Source organism: Gambusia affinis, linkage group LG17, assembly GCF_019740435.1.
Source record: "Gambusia affinis linkage group LG17, SWU_Gaff_1.0, whole genome shotgun sequence".
In the NCBI taxonomy this organism is placed as follows: Eukaryota; Metazoa; Chordata; class Actinopteri; order Cyprinodontiformes; family Poeciliidae; genus Gambusia; species Gambusia affinis.
In genome coordinates, this window is record NC_057884.1 from 1,887,127 (window position 1) to 1,907,460 (window position 20,334).

The following is a 20,334-nucleotide window of genomic DNA, read 5'->3' on the forward strand; positions in this document are numbered from 1 at the left end:
TAATCTCGATTGAGCACATGTAAAACCAATGCCTACTAGGAGCAGCAGCAACCAGTTGCCTAAAATACAGGAATTTACCTGCTACAGGGTTTACAGATGAATTTTTAAGGTCAAAATGTAAAACTCCCCAAATTTTCCACGGAAAAAGTTCAGAACTGCAGCAGTTCTGAACTTTTTCTTCCTCAATTCAAAGTTGCAGGACATTGAATTGTTGAACTCTGTTCCAGGAAAGATGTGTGCTGGAATCTCAAATAAACTTGTCAGCAATGATCCTGCCTTAAAATCATTATGTTTGATCACATTTACACTGTGAGGTTGTTCAACTCAGATGAATGTGAACTCACTGAAGTAAGTGGCAACTCGGGACATTAGGTTCTTCTTAGTGTTCTAAAGTTGTTACATTAGCAAAGTAACATTTTTTTTTTTTTTAAAAAAAAGCAAATTCTTCTTCTTTTTTATTTATTGTTGATTCCCATTTTCTTTCATCTCTCTTTTGTAGAACTCTTTATAGTCACTGGGGGGCGCAGTGAGCTTCTCCTTTTCGCTCCCCCTCCCAAATGCCACTGGACGATGTTCCCAAGCACACAAGCTATATGCACTGCAATGGAATGACTGATGAACAAAGTTAAGGTGTTTAGTCAAAGTACAGCCCCCAACCCAACTGAATGTGAGGTTGAACCTTCAGTGAGTTGTTCAGGAACATCTGGAAACTCAAATCAATTGGATGTTGTTAGTAAAATGGGTTTCAGAAGAAATTGGAACACATAATTTGGAGATAATGTTCCCATTTTTGCTTTATTGCTATTTTACAAAAAACACTAACAGTACTGAAAATGTTCTTTGGTTTTGTAGTTTAAATTTCTATAACTTGAGTACACTGGTCCAAAAGCAAACTGGCACGAATCTTCCCGGATGTGGATTTAAGCTGTGTGAAGTCTCAGCCGTATATTTTGGTTCTGTTCCTCCTTATCTCAATTTTGGAAATCCGTTTTTGGCTCACTTTCTGTAATCACCTCGACCACAGTACAGTCTTCTCCACTCACTGCTGTATTTGGGGTCCTCCCCAAAAACCAATTTCTGTCACCCCATCATGCTGACCTTGTGGTCTTCCTCACGCTACTGGCTAGACGTATTATATTGATGCATTGGAAGAATCCTCTCCCACCCTCATCGGAGAAAAGATGCCCTTTCGCTCATGAAATTGGAAAAAATTAGGTATATTCTCAAAGGCTCTGAAATCACATTTTCAAGAATCTGGTCACCATTTCTGGACCATGTTATGTCTTTGACACTCAATGTGTCCCCATGTACTTCACAGCTGTAATGGCATACACCCTTTTAGTCTTATAGCAATTTTAGTAGCACAGACTACATTAAGCCCTTTAGGTGCCCCGTTTTAGTTGTTTTCTGTCTAATTTACATTTTATTTACTTTCTGTTACCTCTGTTTGTTTATTCTTTAGTTATTTCCTTTTTATCCACATACTTGTGGAAATAATTGCTTGGTTTTGTTTTAATTTTGATTCTTGTTTAGTCATTTATTAGTTCTCAAAAGTACTGTCTCAAATTTGACTTGAATGTCTATGTATGATGCTCATTGTTTTGTAAAAACTCAGAAATAAATAAATAAAATAATAATAATAAAAAATTCTGTAACTTGGTCAGACTGTTGTTGATTTGTCCCGAAACATGAAACCCAACAACTAAAAAAGACTCTACCTCCATTTTCCCATCATGAACAGGAGTTAAAGTAAATATACATGAGAGGAGGAGAGAGAGCATTAATTGCACGTCCTCAGTGGCTGATAGCCAGTGGAAATGACTGAATAAACAAGGTTCACAGCAGCATCACGCATACGCCTGATGAGATTAAACGTAGTAAGCTGCTTTATGTTGAGAATAGCAACAATAAGAAGTGGAGCGGTCTGAGAGCTGCAGACAGGGAGGCTGCTGCCGCGCTGTCTGGAACCGTCTCCTACCTTCTCATCTAATTCACTCCAGCAGGACTTCACAGCAACATGTAAGTCTGTCTTTTCTTTATGTCGTACATTTAAAAGTGCCGCCATTAGAAACACTGTATCCTATTTGCTATCAGTTCCCCAGCATTAGACTCACTTTGTTTTAACCTCTGTTGAAGAAAATTTGCAGTTGCCTGTACATTTTTGGCATTTTACTAGTAGTGTTATAATCATTTGACAGAACATTATTTATCTCCACACACATTCAAGGTCCTTCAGATATAACTATTCTTGAATTGTAATGACTCAACCTTTATTTAAAAGACATTTGAAATCTGGAAATGTCTTTATACTGTGTGAGGAATACAAGGATAGTAGAACTTGTAGCGCATCCAAGAACTTTTGTGACATGCCTAAACTGTATTTCTGTCTATTTATTTTTGTGCTAAATCACAACAAAAATACCTGTGTTTGGACTTTAGATACTTACAGCTTAGGGAAAATGCAAAAGCCTGAGGCTTTCTGTGATTCATCTTCCAGCTGACGTGTTGCTGTTGGATTTAAGAATGAGCAAAAGGGGGAGGAGACGGAGCAGCAGGAGGAGGAAGAGCTCCAGCAGCAGCAAACGTGAGTGGGAGCAGCTCCATCAGATTAATCATGTGCTTAACTCGCTCACGTTTTCAGTGCACCTGCAAGCTTTGAATTGAGCAGAAAAGTCTCATACTTGTTCCTCCATCTTGGAAAGGAGTAACATAAGCTCTTATTGGCTCGCAATACGTCCTGCTCAGCAGCAGGTTCAGAGTTTTGTTGTAAATTGCCTGTAGTTCCAAATATGTGAAGATCGTGAACCAGTGGTCTTAGACACAGATTTTCTGACATGGTAGAAATACAAAAAAACATTTTAACTCCTAAATTCCCAGTTATAAAACCCATAAAATTGACATAAATTGAAGTTTTAATCTATTGTTGGCTCATAATGTTGATACACTTCCAACAACTCTCTAGTAGAAATGATTCTATGTGAACACAAATCTATTTTCTCTTTACATTTTTTAAGTTCCATGATTTTTAGAATATGACAATAAGTGCATTTAGACTTAAAAGTCATAAACTTACAGTGGAAAAGTTTTCACACCTTTTCCAACATGTCTTTATGTTACAACCCCAAACTTGTGGTTCTAATCAATGTATTTGAATGTATTATCTTTTTTTTTTTGTCATTGACCAACAGTGTTTATTCAGCCAATATTGTATCAGTGAGAGCTCTATAAAAGGTTTTCAGTAGCTTGCTTTGGGCGATCCCTTCACACATCGACTGGAACCTCTGGAGATGATGATTCCAAGAAGAATGTTAAATAAAATAAAAAAAAATTATGAACAACCCTGAGCATCGACTTCATGATACTGCCATAGAAAAAACACTGTCTTCAATCAGAACACAGTATTCAAATTCACTGTAATACAGACTGCTACACGAGATCCTTTATGCCCACAGCCGTCATCATCTGCAACAATTATTTGAGCATTTTTTAAAATTAATATGCAAGCTTAACACTGCTAATCAAGCTCATGTACTCCCTGCTAAATATGCTAGTAGCAGAAAAATGACTTGCTGGTACAGGAAAACCATTTATCCACCTCCATATAGCCTTATAATTCACTACAGGATCTGCTAGCAGCAACGTACTAGACAGCAAGTGGGGGAGACGATGGTGGTACGAGCAGTGCTTCATTAATATTCACCTGCTGGCTCTGATTGGTTGTTTCTCGTCAGCACTGGGGAGGGCAGAAGAATTTATAAAATTAGCAAACATCTCTTTTCTTTTATTTCAGAAAGTTCCTCCTCCTTTCTCTTTCAAAACCAGAGCAGCAGTACAACTGTCAGCTATAAGAAGGACCTAGCTGGAAAGCATGAAGAAAACGCTCTTCACAAAGAAAATGTTCTGATGGGATTTGAAGATCAACAACATGATCACACTCCACCCAGCCAAAAAAGATGTAAACAAGACTTTAACATGGCTGCATTTCAGGAACAAAGGAGTGTGTACACAAAAACAACGGAGTTTGAAGAGCAAGGAGTGAAGATAGTAACATCAGTGTCCACAAATGACATGGAAAAGTCCCAAACTGTCCAAATCCAACAGTCACAGGAGTCTTTAAATGACGATCTAACCAACTCATCTACACCCATAACAAACATCTTCAATGTCAGCTGCACTGGGTCACACGTGAAAGTGGAAATCCAAGAAGTTCGACAGGGAAATCCTTATGGCATTAAGACCACTTGTGTTTTTATGAATGAAAACAAGGCTTCTGAAGTCATTATTAACCAGGAATATGAGGGGATGCAGATCCCTGACCATCAGCCTTTGGAGCAGCTCCCAAAACATGTGACTAGTCACAACCAGGATATAAATTATAGGTTTACGTTTGGCAGCATAAATGAACAACCAAAGGAACAAAGTGAGCCAAGATCAGTCTGCACATCTAACGTACGTGGCGATCCGAGTTACTGTCGCTGTTGCAGTGATTACATCCGACAAAACCTGGCTAAACATTTATTGGGTCCACCATCACTGCCAGATGGCAATATTCAGGGGAAGGAGCCAGACGCCTTGAACAAGAATCGTTTTTTCCATATTTCAACACCACGGGTTTTTGATGACATTAAATGCAGCAGCACTTTAGAAGACCTGACAAATGACCTAGCTTCCTTTAGGATACGAGGTCAAGCAGAATTAGCATTCCCATTTTCTGCTCTGGAGAAGGAAAGAGAAGATACAACCCGTTCCTTTGATCAGCTATCAGAATCGGATAACTACGAGCCTATGTCCATTCGGCCCTCCGTGTCTACCAACAGGTCCAGCTTTGTCAAAGATTTCATCTACTGCCAGAAAAGAAAGTCCTGGATCAGAAACAACAGCATTGCCACCGTGGAGCGCAAGGAGTGTCTGTTAATGAAGAAAAGACGGCAGACGTTCCCTGGGACGTCGCTTGATCCAGAACTGATTCATGAGGATGTTCTGCTCCCGTACAAAGAATCAGTCTCTTCGTTTGTCATGTGCTCTCTTCCTTTCCAAACTGAGAGGCTGGAGAAAAACAAGCAGTTGGATGACATATTTTCTACATATGTGAGAAAAAAATGTGTTTCTTCACAAAGTAGAGAGAGTTCTAAAACTTGCTCAGACAGTTTAGAAACTACTGGAGAACTTACAGGCATGGAGCCTGACAGAGAAATGAGCCCAAAACTTTATGTGGAAGAGATTATTCAAGGAGGCCTTGCTATACAAGTCATCCCTCCATCCTGCAGTGGTTCAGAGGAACAAATCCTGGAGAAGATTCCCACGGTATTTGTTAAGGACGAAGATGACAGAAGTTTCACACAAAGCAATTCTGATTCCACTTTACCAGAATGCTCAGTCATGACAGCACCTGTTGATGCTGTTCAGCACAACGCCCTGTCCAGGTCAACATCTGAAGAGACAGACACGGATTCCCTAAAAAAACACAATGTTGCCATGGAAATCGAGTCCAACCCGACTGAAAAGTCAGTTAGTAGCCTTCCACTTCTTCTTGTTACTGATGGGCTGGATGACAAAGAGGTGGCTAAAAAAAGCCATTCAGAAGACACCAACAAAGCAGCAGACGGTTTATTATGTGTTGTAAAACCATCCACAGTCCTCCATGCAAAGGAGCAGCCTGTTAAAGTCGGCAAGGCAGAGAAACCCACTGTGTACAGATGTAAGTTGCAGTTTCATCTCTTTTTATCAGTTGACTAAAACTGTCCAGAATAAAACTGGTCTGGTGTGACTTCTTATGACTATTTCCAGCTAACTCCGAGGCTAGAGAGCATCTGAAGCCTGGATCTCACAAAGACAGAGACGCCACAGACCACTGGGCCAGGAAGAGAAAACTCTTCAAGGAGAGCAAACAGTGGAGCTCTGCTGGTGGAAGTTCAATTACCAGCGACATCACAGAGGAATCAGGTAACTATTAGTTATAATTGGATTAAACTGAGTCTCAAAGTCTGAAGTCGCAGATTTCTTCTATTAGTGCGAGCTGGTTTGGGATTTCATGCAACATGTTCTTCACATATCTTCCAAGCAAAATGTTTTTCTTGTGGTCTGACTACACAAATGCTGCGATAGAAGGTAACCATATATCCCTTCTGACCTGGGATCATGTTGGGATTGTGGGGAGAAAGATGTCTTGGTTTTGGTCTCAGAACGGTTGCACCTGCAACTTGTTTTTAGACCAGTGGAGGACACTGAACTGGACTGATCATTATCACAGAATTTAGATTAGATGCAACTGAAAACATTCGTACTGAACTGGGCTTTGACAGATTGCTACTTCATCGCAGGATTACCAGAGACTCACAAGAACAATTATTCACTTTTGAATAGATGAAGCCCATCGTGTTGCCTTCATCTAGATCTGGTACCAAAATATGAGCTCCATTATAGCACCATAACAGGATATTATTTTAATGAAATTAACAACACACACATCTTGACTGAACCTCATTGGTTGTCTCTCTGTATTGTGCTTAGTGGTAAGGTGGGCAGTCCACTGCTACTACAACTCAACAGGCCCATCATCGTCTGTTTTAGTTCTTTACCACATTTAGTGCTGACATTTCACACGTCTTTTTCTAGTATCAGAGGATACACTCTCTACAAATGTGACAGTTCAAGACAATGAAGACAGGGGGTTATACGCAGAGACATTCCACTCTTCAGCCTGGATCTACCAAGGAGACGACATAAACTCAGGCGCCATCGGTCCCAATCTCACAGTCAGAACACGTGCTGTCTCAAGTAAGCTAATGTTGAAACTCTATAAGAAAACTTATTTATCCTGGAGTTTTTACAATGGTCTTTGTTGAAACAAAATGCTTTGAGTATCATGAATGCAGGACGGGTTTGAATGTTTTGTCTAAATTCTCTCCCCAGTTCGAGAGAGGACTGTTCGAATCAGCAAAGGGACAGGAGAATATCCCTGGGGCTTTCGAATACAGTTTTCCAAGCCCATTGTTGTAACTGAAGTTGACACAAGTAAGTGATGAGTAATTCTAAGTTATTTATTATTTTTTTTGAGTCAGCAGAACAACTCACAGAGAAGTGATTAGTCAAATGCAAACTGAATCTTTTCCAGATTTTGGGTACGTTAATGTTGAGTGTATTTCTTCTGCAGTAAAATGAACAAACATGTAGTTGTGTGTTTTGAAATAATTAAACCAAGTCAATGCTATTACAATGGCTCATTCATTTTCTAAATCAGAAGCTTACCAATTGACAGAATATCATTTTCTTGTCCACAGGATATTGTGTGGCTCTGTTTACTTTTCTTTGTAGGATCATACATGTGATCTGTTTGCTTTCAGATGGAGCAGCAGAGGAAGCGGGGCTAATAGTAGGTGACTACGTCCTCGCTGTTAATGGAATTGACGTTACCAGCATTCCTCATTCGGAGGCAGCTAATTTAGCCAGACAAGGTATGAAGTTAAACACCAAAAACAACACTAATCATTTGAGACAATCTGAAAAGATTCTGCTCCTTTCAGTTCGATGATGCTTTATGTGCAACAAAGTGAAGGTGTAGCAAGCTTGTGCTTCTACTTACACTTTTTTGAGACTACATTGGTGTTCTTGCCATTGACAAGAAATTAAATATTGTTTAACTGTTTTTGTTTTTGTTTTCCTGATGTTTTATTTTCATTCAGCAGTATGTGCTTTTTTGTTTTTTTACTTGTGTATAAACATGTCAAAAATGACTGAAAAATAAATATTTATCTAAATATCTATCTGTGTATCAAGGTGAGTGAACCTTCATCAGTGCAGACAAAGCGTCTGCACAGCAAAGCATGATCTTAGTTAAGTTATTATTTTGTCATAGCTATTAAGCTGAAACTTGACACTGATCAAAGTTGTAATATTTCTTGTAGGTCCAGACATTCTAACATTGACCATTGGATCAGACATTGCTCGGGGTCCTAACACACCCAGACCACCATGCCGTGGTTACCTCCATAAGCGAACCCAGTCTGGTCTAATCAAAGGCTGGAGGAAGAGGTGGTTTGTTCTCACACACGACTGCTGCCTATACTACTTCAAAAACAAACGAGTGAGTATATGCAGAGGAATGCTCGCTCTGAAGATAAACGTCTATAGAAAAATGAAATTCCTCTAATGAACATGACTCCATTTGTAATCCAGGATGAAGGCAAGCGGCAGCCGTTATCCTCAGTGAAGCTGGAAGGTGCTGAGGTGGGGCCGGATGATTCCCTGGGAAAGCCATTTGTTTTCAAGTGTCGCCCTCAGTTTGGCAGTCGGGTGTACTCTCTCTGCGCCACTTCCAATCAGGAAATGAAAAGGTAACGTAGGACCAAATAAATCAAATAGGTTTATAAAGTCTGTTCTTCAGACTCTAATTTAAAGCAGCACGAATTTAAGTCTGATAACGTATTTCAGTTTCATTCATATTCCATCAATATGTTATTGAATCATTTTTTTGGTCTTGATTCCTTTGTGACTGTAGATGGTGTGAAGCTATGGAAAGAGCTGTTCATCCCATTACACAGGTACACCAAAGTCTGTCAAAAAAAATCACCTTGTTTTTATTATTAAAGCCTTTGAATCGCTTTGAATTTCTCTGACTTTTATACTTATCAGAATATCATGTTTTACATAAACTCTGAGATCATTTTCTGTTTCAGAACCATGTGTGGGTTGACGTCACAAGACATAACTCCAACGTGCCGCCGCTGGCTGTGAAAAACCCGGACTGTCTGGGACTGCTCAACAAACTGGACCGGAGTAAAGACACGTGGGTCCAGCACTACTGCATTCTGAAAGACGCGTGTCTCTACTTGTACAGCGGCATCCGTTCCACCCACGCACATGGTAGGAATCTGTGCCAGGTGTCAGCCTTGTCAGCAGATGTAGTGTTGGTGTGAAATGCTGTCATATTTCTAATTGTTTTATAATGCATATACATTATAACTTGCTTCCTTTATCTTTAAGCAGAATGAATATATTAATGTGCATTACACCAAGTTTCAGAGACTGGGGCTGCCATGAATTAGCATCAGTCAGTCTCTCCAGGATGTTGCAATGTTTTGTTTGTTTTTTTGTGATTATTACAGCTCAAAATTTGTTATTTTGACTGATCACCTTTTTCAAAAAGGTTTCAGTCAAAGTTGCAATTTTTTTGCAAGTTCTAATACAAATCAAATCAGGAGGGGTCAAAGTGCAAAATAAGAATTTCATATTGATTGTTCAGGTTAATATGAACTGTAGACACAGTAGAACCAAATTCTACAGAACATCTCAGAATGGCTTATGCCACAAAAAAAAGAAGGTACTTTTCAGTGTCACTCATGCTTCCATCATGTAGGTTTGTAAAATGGGAAGTTCAGTTAGAAGGGGGCTAAAAGGATTGGTCAAAATTCATCCGAGTTGCAGTGATTGGTAAGAACTACCACACATAAGGTTATTTCAGAGATATGAGATAATCTGACCCAGGTGACCTGATGTGGAAAATGACTGCTGAAAGTTGCCTGTCTATGCAAACTTTGTGAATGGTGAGTGAATCTGTGTAAGTAGGTGCAATCGCAACATCACAACTTCCTGGGGGAACTGGTCAGTGTGTGCCTGACTGAGCCATCTGATTAGCTACGAAAATCCAAACATTTGATAAAGATATAAGCAGTTGGTTGTTAGTCCTTGTTTCCTCCGAGATTACATTTTTCATTTCTGAAATGATTTACTAATATATTTACCAGAACACTGTGTTGTCTCTGCTTTAAGGTGGGATTTACCTTCAGGGCTACGCGGTGCGGGAGCAGGCCTATGGATCCAAAAAGTCCACAATTGAACTGAAACCTCCGACTGATGAGTTCAAGACGTTCTACTTCTGTGCCGACGATTCAGCTGAAAATAAACGGTAAGGAGTTGGCTCTTTGAGGCTCTTTGAGGCTCTTTGAGGCTTTTCACAGGCGTCAACAGCAGGACTCATATCTGACAGTCAGAATAACTCAGTCTGCGATAAACCAGTAGAGCTGCTCTTTGGACCAGATCTCTTCTGTAGAACAGACTGAATGAGAAATCTCCTCACAAAACGTCCTAATGTGTAGTTTTATCCTATAATTTTATTTCAAGATGAAAAGCAAGACATGTGTTGACAGAAACAACCGGAAGTTTTCAAGACAGGCATTAATGTATCTGATCAGCTTCGATGTCTGACATGCAACCTCAGTGATTTTATGACGGTTTTGTTTGTGCTCTACCAGATGGATTTTAGCCATCAAAGCCTCCATAAAGAAGTGGCGGCCATTTCACCAGGTCCTTCAGGACTACATGAGCCTCCCACCAGAAGAAACCAGAATGTGAGGAACAGCTGGACTCTGTAAATGTTAGGAGCCTGAGGGCCGAGACGAGCTTCCCATATGATGACGGCTTCATGGCTCCCACCGTGCTGCTGTTTTGAAAATAATATTGCTCATGAATGTTCAGGCCATTAAAAATTGTTCTCAATCCAACAGGGTGACAAATGAGATTTAATAAATGTAAATAAAAGTTGATCAACTCCGTCTTCTGTTTTCCTCTAATTTCTCATGGAGTGTTTGGCTAAAACTTTAGTTGAAGGGTGTGCATGAGACTGACATGACTCTGTCATAAACATGAAGTATTTATGACTGTTATCACGAGGTGTCATTCTGTAAATAATGGCATTTTGATTGCAAAGCTTAATTTTAATGCACTAAAACTTGCATTAAAAGTCCATTAAAAGAATCAACTTTGCACTAAAAGTGTCATTTGCAGAATAATATTTACTGACAGCAGTCAGAAAGACTCATGTTCATAACTGGTGTTGTGTCATATTTATGACAGTGTCATGTCAGTCTTATGCACACCCCTTCAAATGATGTGCTACCAGTATTTGTAAAACTTTTCTAGAGACAAATATGTTGAACTAAAATTACACGATGGTTTTTATTTTGAAGGGTCTGAGTTGAAAATGTTATTTTGAAGGTCTTGACTAGAAGTGCAATCCTGTGTTTTGTAAAGACTGAGTTCAGTGGTTTGAAGCCTTCTGACTGCATCACCACATTCACAATGAAGCCCGACCTGAAGCCTCCTTCTGTCATCCTCCTCCTCGTTGGACTGTCTCTCCCCGCGGACGGCTGTCCTCCCCGCTGCAAGTGCGATTGGAAAACCAAACGTGTGTCATGCACTGGAGTTGAACTTGTGCCTGTTTTCCATTTGTCCTTTCAGGAGGTGTAAGTAATTACGTTTTTGACTCAAATGTTAGTTAGCAAGTGATGATGGCTAATGCCTTTCTTACTTGTGTTTTAGGTGGCTCGTGAGGACAAAGCTTGCTTTCATTCCTCAAAATACTTTTGCTAGTTTGCCCAACATTTCTCACATGTAAGAGTTTGATTTTCATCATGTGTCTCTGAAATATGTAAAACTCTCTCTAAGCTAGTTTATTGTAATTATAGTGAAACTCAAGGCAACTTTTAATGTCATTGAGAAAACTGAAAATTATCCTATTTATTAGCTAAATCATTTAAACTAAAACATAACTGTTATGTTTTATGTAAACTAGCTTTTTATTTGCAAACACAGCTGCACACATATTTCTTCACACCCTGGGCTGATTATACAGCCATTATTCTGACATTATGTTGAGCTAAAATAATCTTTTATCTCACAAAATTTGTCTTGACCCTTAAAAAAATGCTGTGTTTGTGTCTGTGATATGTGAGTTTGATACATGCTCTTTAAAATAAACAATCTTTTTCTGCCAGTTAGAAATCTTCAACTGAATGCACATTTTGTCTGTTCATTGCATGGATTGTTTCAGTGCATGTTGGTAGCCCTGAGGGCCCACATTGCTGTGAAACATAAAACATGAAAAGGTTTGACAGAATAAGTTTTCTGGATGCCTGACGCCATCAAGATAGGGTGACTTGTGTGTGCTGCAGTGGTGAGTCAGCGTGAAGACAGTCTGACCAACACAAAGATGAAGAGACAAAAATAAAGACAAAAGTGTTAAAGAAAGAGAATAGTTGAACACAGTGTTTTTGAAAGTGGGGACCACCAGGGGGCCTCCCTGGAAAATCTCTAGGCAGGATTAAAAGGGTGCTATTATATATTTGATGTTTTATTTTTCTGTGATGATTGCGTTTCTTTATCACTTGGTGGTTTTATCCTGTGGAAGGAGCCATATAAGTAAAATTTACCTTATCATATATGAGCAATGGATAAAATGAATCTACCTTGAACAGCTACTGAACCAAAAGTTCCCTTCTGTTAATCACAAGAGTAACATATCATGAGCGTTTGGGTGAATGACTTCTTGTACCAGGATTTAATCAAGACACCACTCTGGTTCACTCAAGTTATCTCAACAAGCAAAAATAAAAAATGTTTTTCAAATCAGTTAAAATACTCTGTGAATAACAAAGGTTCTGTTTTGTGTTATTTTATTTTATTTTTTTATTTTTTACAGATATATCTCTGATGACAATGCTTTAAGATCTCTTGAGAGATATTCTTTTTACAATCTGTCCAGCGTCATGCACATGTAGGTGAGCTGTCGACTTTAAACAGCTTGAGTTGTCTTCCTTTATTGTCACAAATGTTAATTTGTCAAATTAACATTTGTCAAATTAATTAACAAATGCTAATTAATTTGACTACCAATAACTTCTCATTGGACCTCAAAATATCACATATGGATTCAGTTAAATAACTACATTAGATTATTATTTTCAAGAAGAAAATGCATAAAAGACCAAAAACAGCATTTGTTCTTAGTGTCAGATTTGCTTATGTGCATGTGATGTGTGTACACATGATGGTTGTGTCTGTGGGTCCCACAGAGAGCTGCACAGCATCAAAACACTGTCCTACATTGATCCAGAGGCATTCAAGGAACTTCCAAACTTAAAATATCTGTAAGTCTTTGTTTATATGTTTAGCATTCAAGAGTATTTGTTTTTGAAGAGAGTAAATGAAAATCCCATAAAGACAGTGTTCCCCTGGAATTCAAGGGGAACACTGTCCCCTTGACAGGGGAACAGTGTCCTGTAAATAACTAGAATCCTTGAACACTTGACACCTCCTCTAATAGATTAATCAGTCACAAGGAAACTTAATGGTGCTCCTGGATTGGCTGCTTTGAAAACACCAGCCAATAGAGTGTCCAGTAGATTTAGAACAACATACTTCAGATTCCCAAGCTGCATTTTCTCAGATATTTTAGATATGTCCTTTGAAAAAACTCACAAATAGGCAAAAATAATTTAGAGTTAATCTTCTACAGAAGAATCTTCAAATATTAACCTATACTAGGCGAGGGTCCACTGTAAACCTTTTATTACTTTCCCATTCAGAAGTTACTGACTTGGATGTGTGTCATTGCAGTGGGATCACCAACACGGGTCTGACATCATTTCCTGTTTTACAATACATTCAGTCAAGACAGGAGGATTTCATTTTGTATGTATTCTAGAGGTGTAAGCAAACTTTGCTAGTCAAGAGAAACCTCAATGTGTTTTACCTGGTGTGAATAATTTCAGTCATTTTGTCTGTTTATTCAGGGAAATAGTGGAAAATGCCTTCCTACGAGAGATCCCTGCCAACTCCTTCACTGGAGTGTCTGAGAACGCCTTGACAGTGTAAGTTGGAGTTAGCTGAAGTCAACTAAGGCAATTAAGAAATAGCAAATTAAATCATTTTCTTGAACTAATTAGGCACTTTGAGCACAGCAAACCCTTTTAAGCATCAAACAGTCACATTAAATTAATTTGGGTTTTTTAAAAAAAAGTTTATTTATTTCAGTGATTCCATTCAGTAAGTGAAAAACATGACACAGATTAAAGCTACAGTATGTCATTTTCCTAAAAATGTATATTTTCTCCATATTTCTCCAAACTGTCACCCTGCTGTGACAGCACAATCTGAGACAAATGATCTGTTAAAAAAATCTATCTCCTCCACATCTTCCCTGAGCTGCTATTGCCATCTGAAGAAACACACCACTCCTGACCAAAAACAGCCAATCAGAGCCAGGAGGAAGGGCTTAGCTCTGTCAATCACCTCATGTACTTGTTGCTCAATGAGCTAAAGGTGGAGAAACTACTGACTGTTACAGGAAAACTGTCTATGCCTGTCATCAGTTGCCATGCTAACCAGTTAGCTGCAGCTTGGTGTTAGAGAGCGCTGTTTTTTAGCACATATTTACATAAAAAGGAGAGCTTGGAAGTCGCTGTCTGTGAGGTTTACATTATGCTAGTTGGTCCTGTAAATGAGACTTTTAGCCCTTCATTATTTATCTGAAACGCCGTAGAGTTATGAGATGTTTTTGTGTCACACCATGTCTACAGCATTCTTTGTCTCGTAGCATGCTTAATGGAAACGGTTTGACGGAGATCCAGGACTATGCCTTCAATGGCAGCCAGCTGGAAGAAGTGTGAGGCCTTTTGAATTAATACTAAAAAGATATACAAATATTGAGAGCTCAAAGGAATAACACTATATAGAAGTCATTACTATTATATTAGCCCACCATTTTATTTTTTTCTTTTGGGAGCCCATGTTACATGTTTAAAAATTAGCTCCCTGTTTTTTCTGCTAAAACCACATTTGCTGAAATGTTGGCATTACTGTTTCAAAAAGAAAAAACTAACAATTGATTAATTACTTTTTAAAAATTCTCTCTTTGTAATTCCAGATACCTTCACAGCAATATGGATTTGGAAAATATAGCAGAATATGCATTTTATGGGGTGATCCATGGCCCCACTCATCTGTAAGTCTATTAATAACTCAATGTGCGTTGATTCATGTGGTCACAACTTACTTATAGTAACATGCAGTATGTGTGTTTACCCTTTATTTAATTGCACCAAAATTTTTAAACAACAATCAAGGGCAAAATGATTAATTTCCCAAGCAGATTTAGATTTCAAATGGTTTCATTTGAAACTGCTTCTGGTTGAATGTCTCTTCTAGAATCATCGACCTGTTTACAGTCATATCATCTTTTTTGAGTCAGTCAGGTGTGAAGTCGATCTTTGTTTTCTTATTTTTTTGTTCACCAAGTTTTTGTATCCTGGACCTTTCCCATGGATATGATTTTTCACCAGTCTCTCTTTTTTATGTTGAATCACAAACACTGAGCTTCATTAAAGCAGGTCCAGCCTGCAGCGCTTCAGATGTCGCTCTGGGGTCTTTAAATGACCTCAGTGAAAGTTCACCACTGTTCCATGTTTTCTCTGTTTGTGGATAATGACACTCGTTGTGCTTCGCTGGACTCACAAAGTCTTAGGAATGACTTTTCCAGAATGATAGATGTTATCAACCTTATAGCAATTATTATCTGTTATCATAATTCTTTACATCAGGACTTGATGATTTCCCTTTTTAAATATTTTATTTCTATTTCAATGTTTTTGTAATCAGGCAGTAATCAAGCCTGAGTGTGGCTAAAGAAACCAAACATTAAAGTGCGGATAATCACATAAGTTCAACCAAATTAACCATAAAACTATTTTTAATTCATGATTGATCAAGGGTGCTTGTGGTTCCAGTATCCCATTTTCAATTAATGAGTTAAATCATCGTTTGAAAATTACATTTTGAATTTACTCCACTGATCTTTGATGTTAGCACGTTTGACAAAGGGGGCAAATGATTTTTCACATAAACATTCTGACATCAAATCACTGCATGATTTTAAGTCTAAGCTAAATATAAAATACCAATGTGAGTGAATTCCTTACTCTTATATCTTCTTCTGTCATTCTAGAGACCTTTCAGAAACCAAAGTACTCTCTCTGCCTTCAATAGGCATGAGCAGCATTGAGATCCTTCAAGTTCGGAAAACATGGGCACTTAAAGCTCTGCCTCCTCTTAGTGCTTTTCTTCATTTGCAGAGTGCTCACATGACCTTCGCAAGCCATTGCTGTGGCCTTAAAATGCTCAAAAGATGGAGAAGGTGAGTAAGAAAACAAAAAGTGCTGGAAACGGCTCCCACGTTCCTCAAATTCCTCACATTTCAATCAACTCCAGTTCTCACAATGTGAAGACACGAGTTGCAACGTTAGAATATTATGTGTTATAGGTAAATAATGATACAAGACTTGTTTATATGACTATACCTTCTGTTTAAAAAGCAAGAGGTACAGTGATGTTTAAAATTGGTTGAAGAGATGTTAGGGTTGATTAAATTGGCCAACCAACCATGATATTTGATTTTGAGGACCTATTAGCTAAGTTTCGGATTGTAACATGTTTTAATGAATATAAAAGTTTATACAGTTGCTGCATTTCCATTACAAATCTGCGCAAATCTGTGTCTATCTTCTGATAAAATGTCAAGAAACTTTTGCAGTGTTTCTATTAAGTAAGAGTGGAGATTAAAATCACACGTGAATGAGCTTATTCACATGATAAGTCATTAAAAATCATGGCAATGACAAGTTGTAAACAGTTTTCATGGGATATATTCATAATTCAGCCATAGTGCTAGAGCTAATCATCTACCAGCCAATCAGAGGAGAAGCTGGCGTCTTGACAAGCCGTCCTTACTTGGGAGTGGCTTTGTATGCAGCACTTTGGAGAAATTGTAGTCAGCCATTTTGCAGAAGAGCTATAGATTCAGATTGTTGGAACGACTCAACTTTTTATGAACTGTGATGCTGTGAGAGCTCTGGTGGAGCCAGCTGGACATTGTCCGAAATAAAACAACAACTAAAACAAACCGTGATCCTCCAACTACTTCCTGTCGTCTTCTTTGTCATTTCCACCAGTAGTAACATCCGGTTGTTTATCACGTGACTCATGTGATTCGTTATGACAGAAAAGCCACCTCATCCTAGTGCAAAAATGTTTCATTAAAAACAGGTTTTCAAAACCGCTTTGTTTCTGTTAAGCTAATTTATTTTTGTAGTTTCAATTTGCGTAATTTTACAGTTAATGCAAACGTAGCTAGTGACTGACCTGAAGTATCCAGGAATGTCGACAGACAGACATTTTCATAAAATGTGACTGAACTTCTGAGAACCATATTGTGACACCTGAGGCTGGTTTGCAACAATTAAAATATTCTTGTGTTTTGTCTCTCCAAACACAGAGAGGAACATTTCTGCAACCAAACCAGGGCTGCTGTCGCACAGCTGCAGGAATCTTTTACAGTTGTGGGAAATGATCTGCCCCACCATCTGAAAAACAACTTCCAGACCCAAACTTACCATCTTAACAATCCTGGCATTGGGTGTCTGGGTGAACAGGCTAAGGATGAAGGCTTGTTTGTTGTGGATTTATCCTCAGAGGAGCAAGGGGAAGAGTTGGACTTTGCTCTGTGTGATGAGCTTCACCAAGATATTGTACCGTTGTGCACGCCTCTGCCTGATGCGCTGAACCCCTGTGAGGACATAATGAGTCAGGGCTTCCTGCGGGTGTTGGTCTGGGTCGTTAGCTTGTTAGCCATCTCAGCTAACTCGTGGGTGCTCTTCATCCTGTTGACATCTCAACAGAAGCTTTCTGTCACCCGTTTCCTATTGGGTCACCTGGCTTTTGCCGACAGCTGTATGGGGATGTACTTGCTGCTGATAGCATCAGTCGATTACTACACCCATTCTAACTACTACCATTATGCTATTTTTTGGCAAACAGGAAGTGGCTGCCAGCTGGCAGGGATTTTATCACTGTTTGCCAGTGAATTATCTGTGTACACCTTGACTGCAATCAGCTTCCAGCGCTGGCATGCGATCTTCAATGCCATGAGGCCGGACAGACAGATGAGGCTGCGACATGCGGCCGTGCTGATGCTCATTGGGTGGCTACTTTGTGGGACAGTGGCATTTTTGCCAGTGCTTGGTGTGAACACTTACCAGAGAGTGAGCATTTGTCTGCCCATGGACACCGAGACAGTCGTTGCCCAGTTTTATATAGCTTCTGTTCTAATTTTAAACATAATAGCTTTTATAGTAGTATGTCTGTGTTACCTGCACATCTACTGCATGGTGCACAATCCCCAGCATGATTCCAGCCGATGTGACACCAGCATGGCCAAGCGGATGGCTGTTCTTATCTTTACCAACTTCCTGTGTCTGGCTCCTATTTGTTTCTATGGTTTGGCTGCAGTGTTCCACCAGCCACTGATGACCATCACAGATTCTAAGGTTTGCATTTTTCTCTGGACAGTGGACCCCTATCTATTGGATGTTCGGGATCTCAAGTCTCAAGTGTTCATGGACTACAGCTATTTGTGCACACTTGTGTTTCCTAGTCCACATAAATACTAGGGGTCCACTATACTTTAAATTCAGATTTTTGATTTTTTTTATTAAAACAATAACGAACTTGTATTTTCTCCACAGGTGCTGCTTGTGCTCTTCTATCCACTGAACTCTTGTGCACACCCGTTCTTTTACGCCATCTTGACCAAGGCGTTTCACAGAGACATCCTGATGCTGTTCAGTCGGATGGGGCTGTGCCAAAAGCAGGCGTACCACTCTCGAAGCCAGTTCCTCAGCATCACTCCACAGGTTTACAGAGAGACTTTGCCTGGCCGCACTGCCAGTCAGCAACGTCCCAAAACATGAAGCACGTGTTTACTTCTGAAACATATTTAAATACAATCTGGTAATCTCCTTCTTTGTGTCTGTTATTCTGAATTACAGCAAAATAAATAAATAAATGCTGTCCTCTTTGAGGCTATGTACTTGAATTTGAAACGAATAACAATGCTGCAAAATGTAAACCTTAAATTGGATTTTAAAACATGCTTATATGTTTTAACTGATCTCTTTTAGTGTTGCCCAATGTAAGTTAACAGCTTTAAATGATTTACAGAGTACTGAATACATCATACTTAATAAACCATTGCAGAGGCTTTTAAATTCTTGGAATTTTAAGATGATGGGTAAGAGAGAGAAATAACTCCACTATCTCCTAATTAATTTTTGCTTGTGTATTTATGCAAGCTGTACTTTTCCAGAAGTCAGTACAATTGCAATTTCTTCTGAGGGAAAATAAGATAGAAAAGTATGTGTTTTGGTTACCTTCAAGTAAAATCCAAGCTGATGCTTCAGACCATCCATATGCAGGTGTTTGGTGTCATCTGGCTATAATTAAAGGCAAGGCTATATGTTTGTTTCTTTTTTTTGTGCTGCAGTTAAAATCCAAAAAGATTTCCTAATGAGGTCATCAACTGGGTTTTTTTCAGTCCCCTTCCGGACACAAACACACAGCACCGAGCAGCTCAGACCTGAAGAAAAACACTTCAGTGCCTTCGTTTAGAACCTTTGTACTCACAGAAAGTAGGACAGCAGTTTCCAATCTTTGGCTTCCAATTTAGTGTGTTATGTAAGGACCCAAGTAAAGTATCTTCTTTTATTTTTCTCCTGACTCCTGGCAGTGAAAAATATTTTGAAAAAACTGGTTTCGTAATACACAGTAAATATATGGGTGAATACTACATATATGACCTATGGGAAAAAATAAATAAAATGAAAAAGAGGTGAAGGTAGATATACTATAGAAGCGCTGAAAGAAAAAGAAAAACAACAGACAAACTAGCATTATTTAGCAGAGCCAATTAATTTCATGTCACTGTAAACTTTCCTGCATGGGGGAACAGTTGGTAGCCTTGGAAATATAACTAAAACACTTTTAAATCATTTACAATAAATGTATAAAGATATTTCAAAAATAATCTATAGCTTTTAATATCTAGGGCCAACTTTTCATTCTCTGTTAATTTTATCCAAGGTCTTATTTTAATTCACGTTTAAAAGAAGGCATTATAACATAAACTTTGGATCACAGTGCAAGAATCTCTTGCCATGAATCTAAAAAAATTTGTTTTTTCAAATGTGAAATAAACTTAAAGCTGCAGTACGTAACATTCACAAGAAAACATGTTTTCTTCATATTTGTTAAAACTGTCATCATGTTGTAATAGTTTGGTATGAAACAAATAATCTGTGAAATAATCTCCTCACTGAGCTACTGCTATTGTTGGTCAGAAACAACCAATCAGAGCCAGGAGGAGGGTTCTAGTGTTGTCAATTATGTATTTGCTAACTGTGCTAATGTTGAAGAAACATCTCACAGTTACAGGAAAACTGTTAATCCGTCGTTGTCAGTGGTCATGCCAACTAGTCTTAGCAAGTTGACGGATGTAGCATGGTAGAGAGCAGGGTGAGGGGAGATGCTGAACAGCACTAAGACCCTCCTCCTGGGTCTGATTGGTTGTTTCCAGCTACCCCTGGGAGCTCTAGGAGAAAGCGAAGGAGCTTGATTTTTTCACAGATGATCTACCTCATGCCATACTGTCACGACATAGTGACTGTCAAC

General features: G+C 38.8%; 2 protein-coding genes across 2 annotated transcripts; both read left to right on the top strand.

Moving 5' to 3' along the window:
- Nucleotides 1–4,785: 4,785 nt before the first annotated feature.
- Nucleotides 4,786–10,497, top strand: pdzph1 (PDZ and pleckstrin homology domains 1). The gene is made up of 11 exons (XM_044096169.1): nt 4,786–5,698; nt 5,788–5,943; nt 6,616–6,777; nt 6,913–7,014; nt 7,344–7,454; nt 7,905–8,083; nt 8,176–8,333; nt 8,498–8,540; nt 8,676–8,862; nt 9,769–9,904; nt 10,251–10,497. Exons 1-11 carry the CDS (start codon nt 4,786–4,788, stop codon nt 10,348–10,350), a joined length of 2,247 nt encoding a protein of 748 aa, XP_043952104.1. The 3' UTR covers nt 10,351–10,497.
- Nucleotides 10,498–11,043: 546 nt separating this feature from the next.
- On the top strand, nt 11,044–18,875 carry LOC122847106 (thyrotropin receptor-like). Its single transcript, XM_044144473.1, has 11 exons — nt 11,044–11,240; nt 11,317–11,388; nt 12,476–12,550; nt 12,849–12,923; nt 13,393–13,467; nt 13,569–13,646; nt 14,372–14,440; nt 14,702–14,779; nt 15,779–15,967; nt 17,105–18,155; nt 18,354–18,875. Exons 1-11 carry the CDS (start codon nt 11,077–11,079, stop codon nt 18,576–18,578), a joined length of 2,151 nt encoding a protein of 716 aa, XP_044000408.1. The 5' UTR covers nt 11,044–11,076; the 3' UTR covers nt 18,579–18,875.
- Nucleotides 18,876–20,334: the final 1,459 nt, after the last annotated feature.

Excerpts from the sequence above, each read along its gene's own strand:
- pdzph1 (XM_044096169.1), top strand. The coding sequence starts at position 4,786 with ATGTCCATTCGGCCCTCCGTGTCTACCAACAGGTCCAGCTTTGTCAAA. Across the intron at positions 5,944-6,615 it reads CGACATCACAGAGGAATCAG|TATCAGAGGATACACTCTCT; the intron begins GTAACTATTAGT and ends GTCTTTTTCTAG. Across the intron at positions 7,455-7,904 it reads AGCTAATTTAGCCAGACAAG|GTCCAGACATTCTAACATTG; the intron begins GTATGAAGTTAA and ends TATTTCTTGTAG.
- LOC122847106 (XM_044144473.1), top strand. The coding sequence starts at position 11,077 with ATGAAGCCCGACCTGAAGCCTCCTTCTGTCATCCTCCTCCTCGTTGGA. Across the intron at positions 13,468-13,568 it reads AGACAGGAGGATTTCATTTT|GGAAATAGTGGAAAATGCCT; the intron begins GTATGTATTCTA and ends CTGTTTATTCAG. Across the intron at positions 14,780-15,778 it reads ATCCATGGCCCCACTCATCT|AGACCTTTCAGAAACCAAAG; the intron begins GTAAGTCTATTA and ends CTGTCATTCTAG.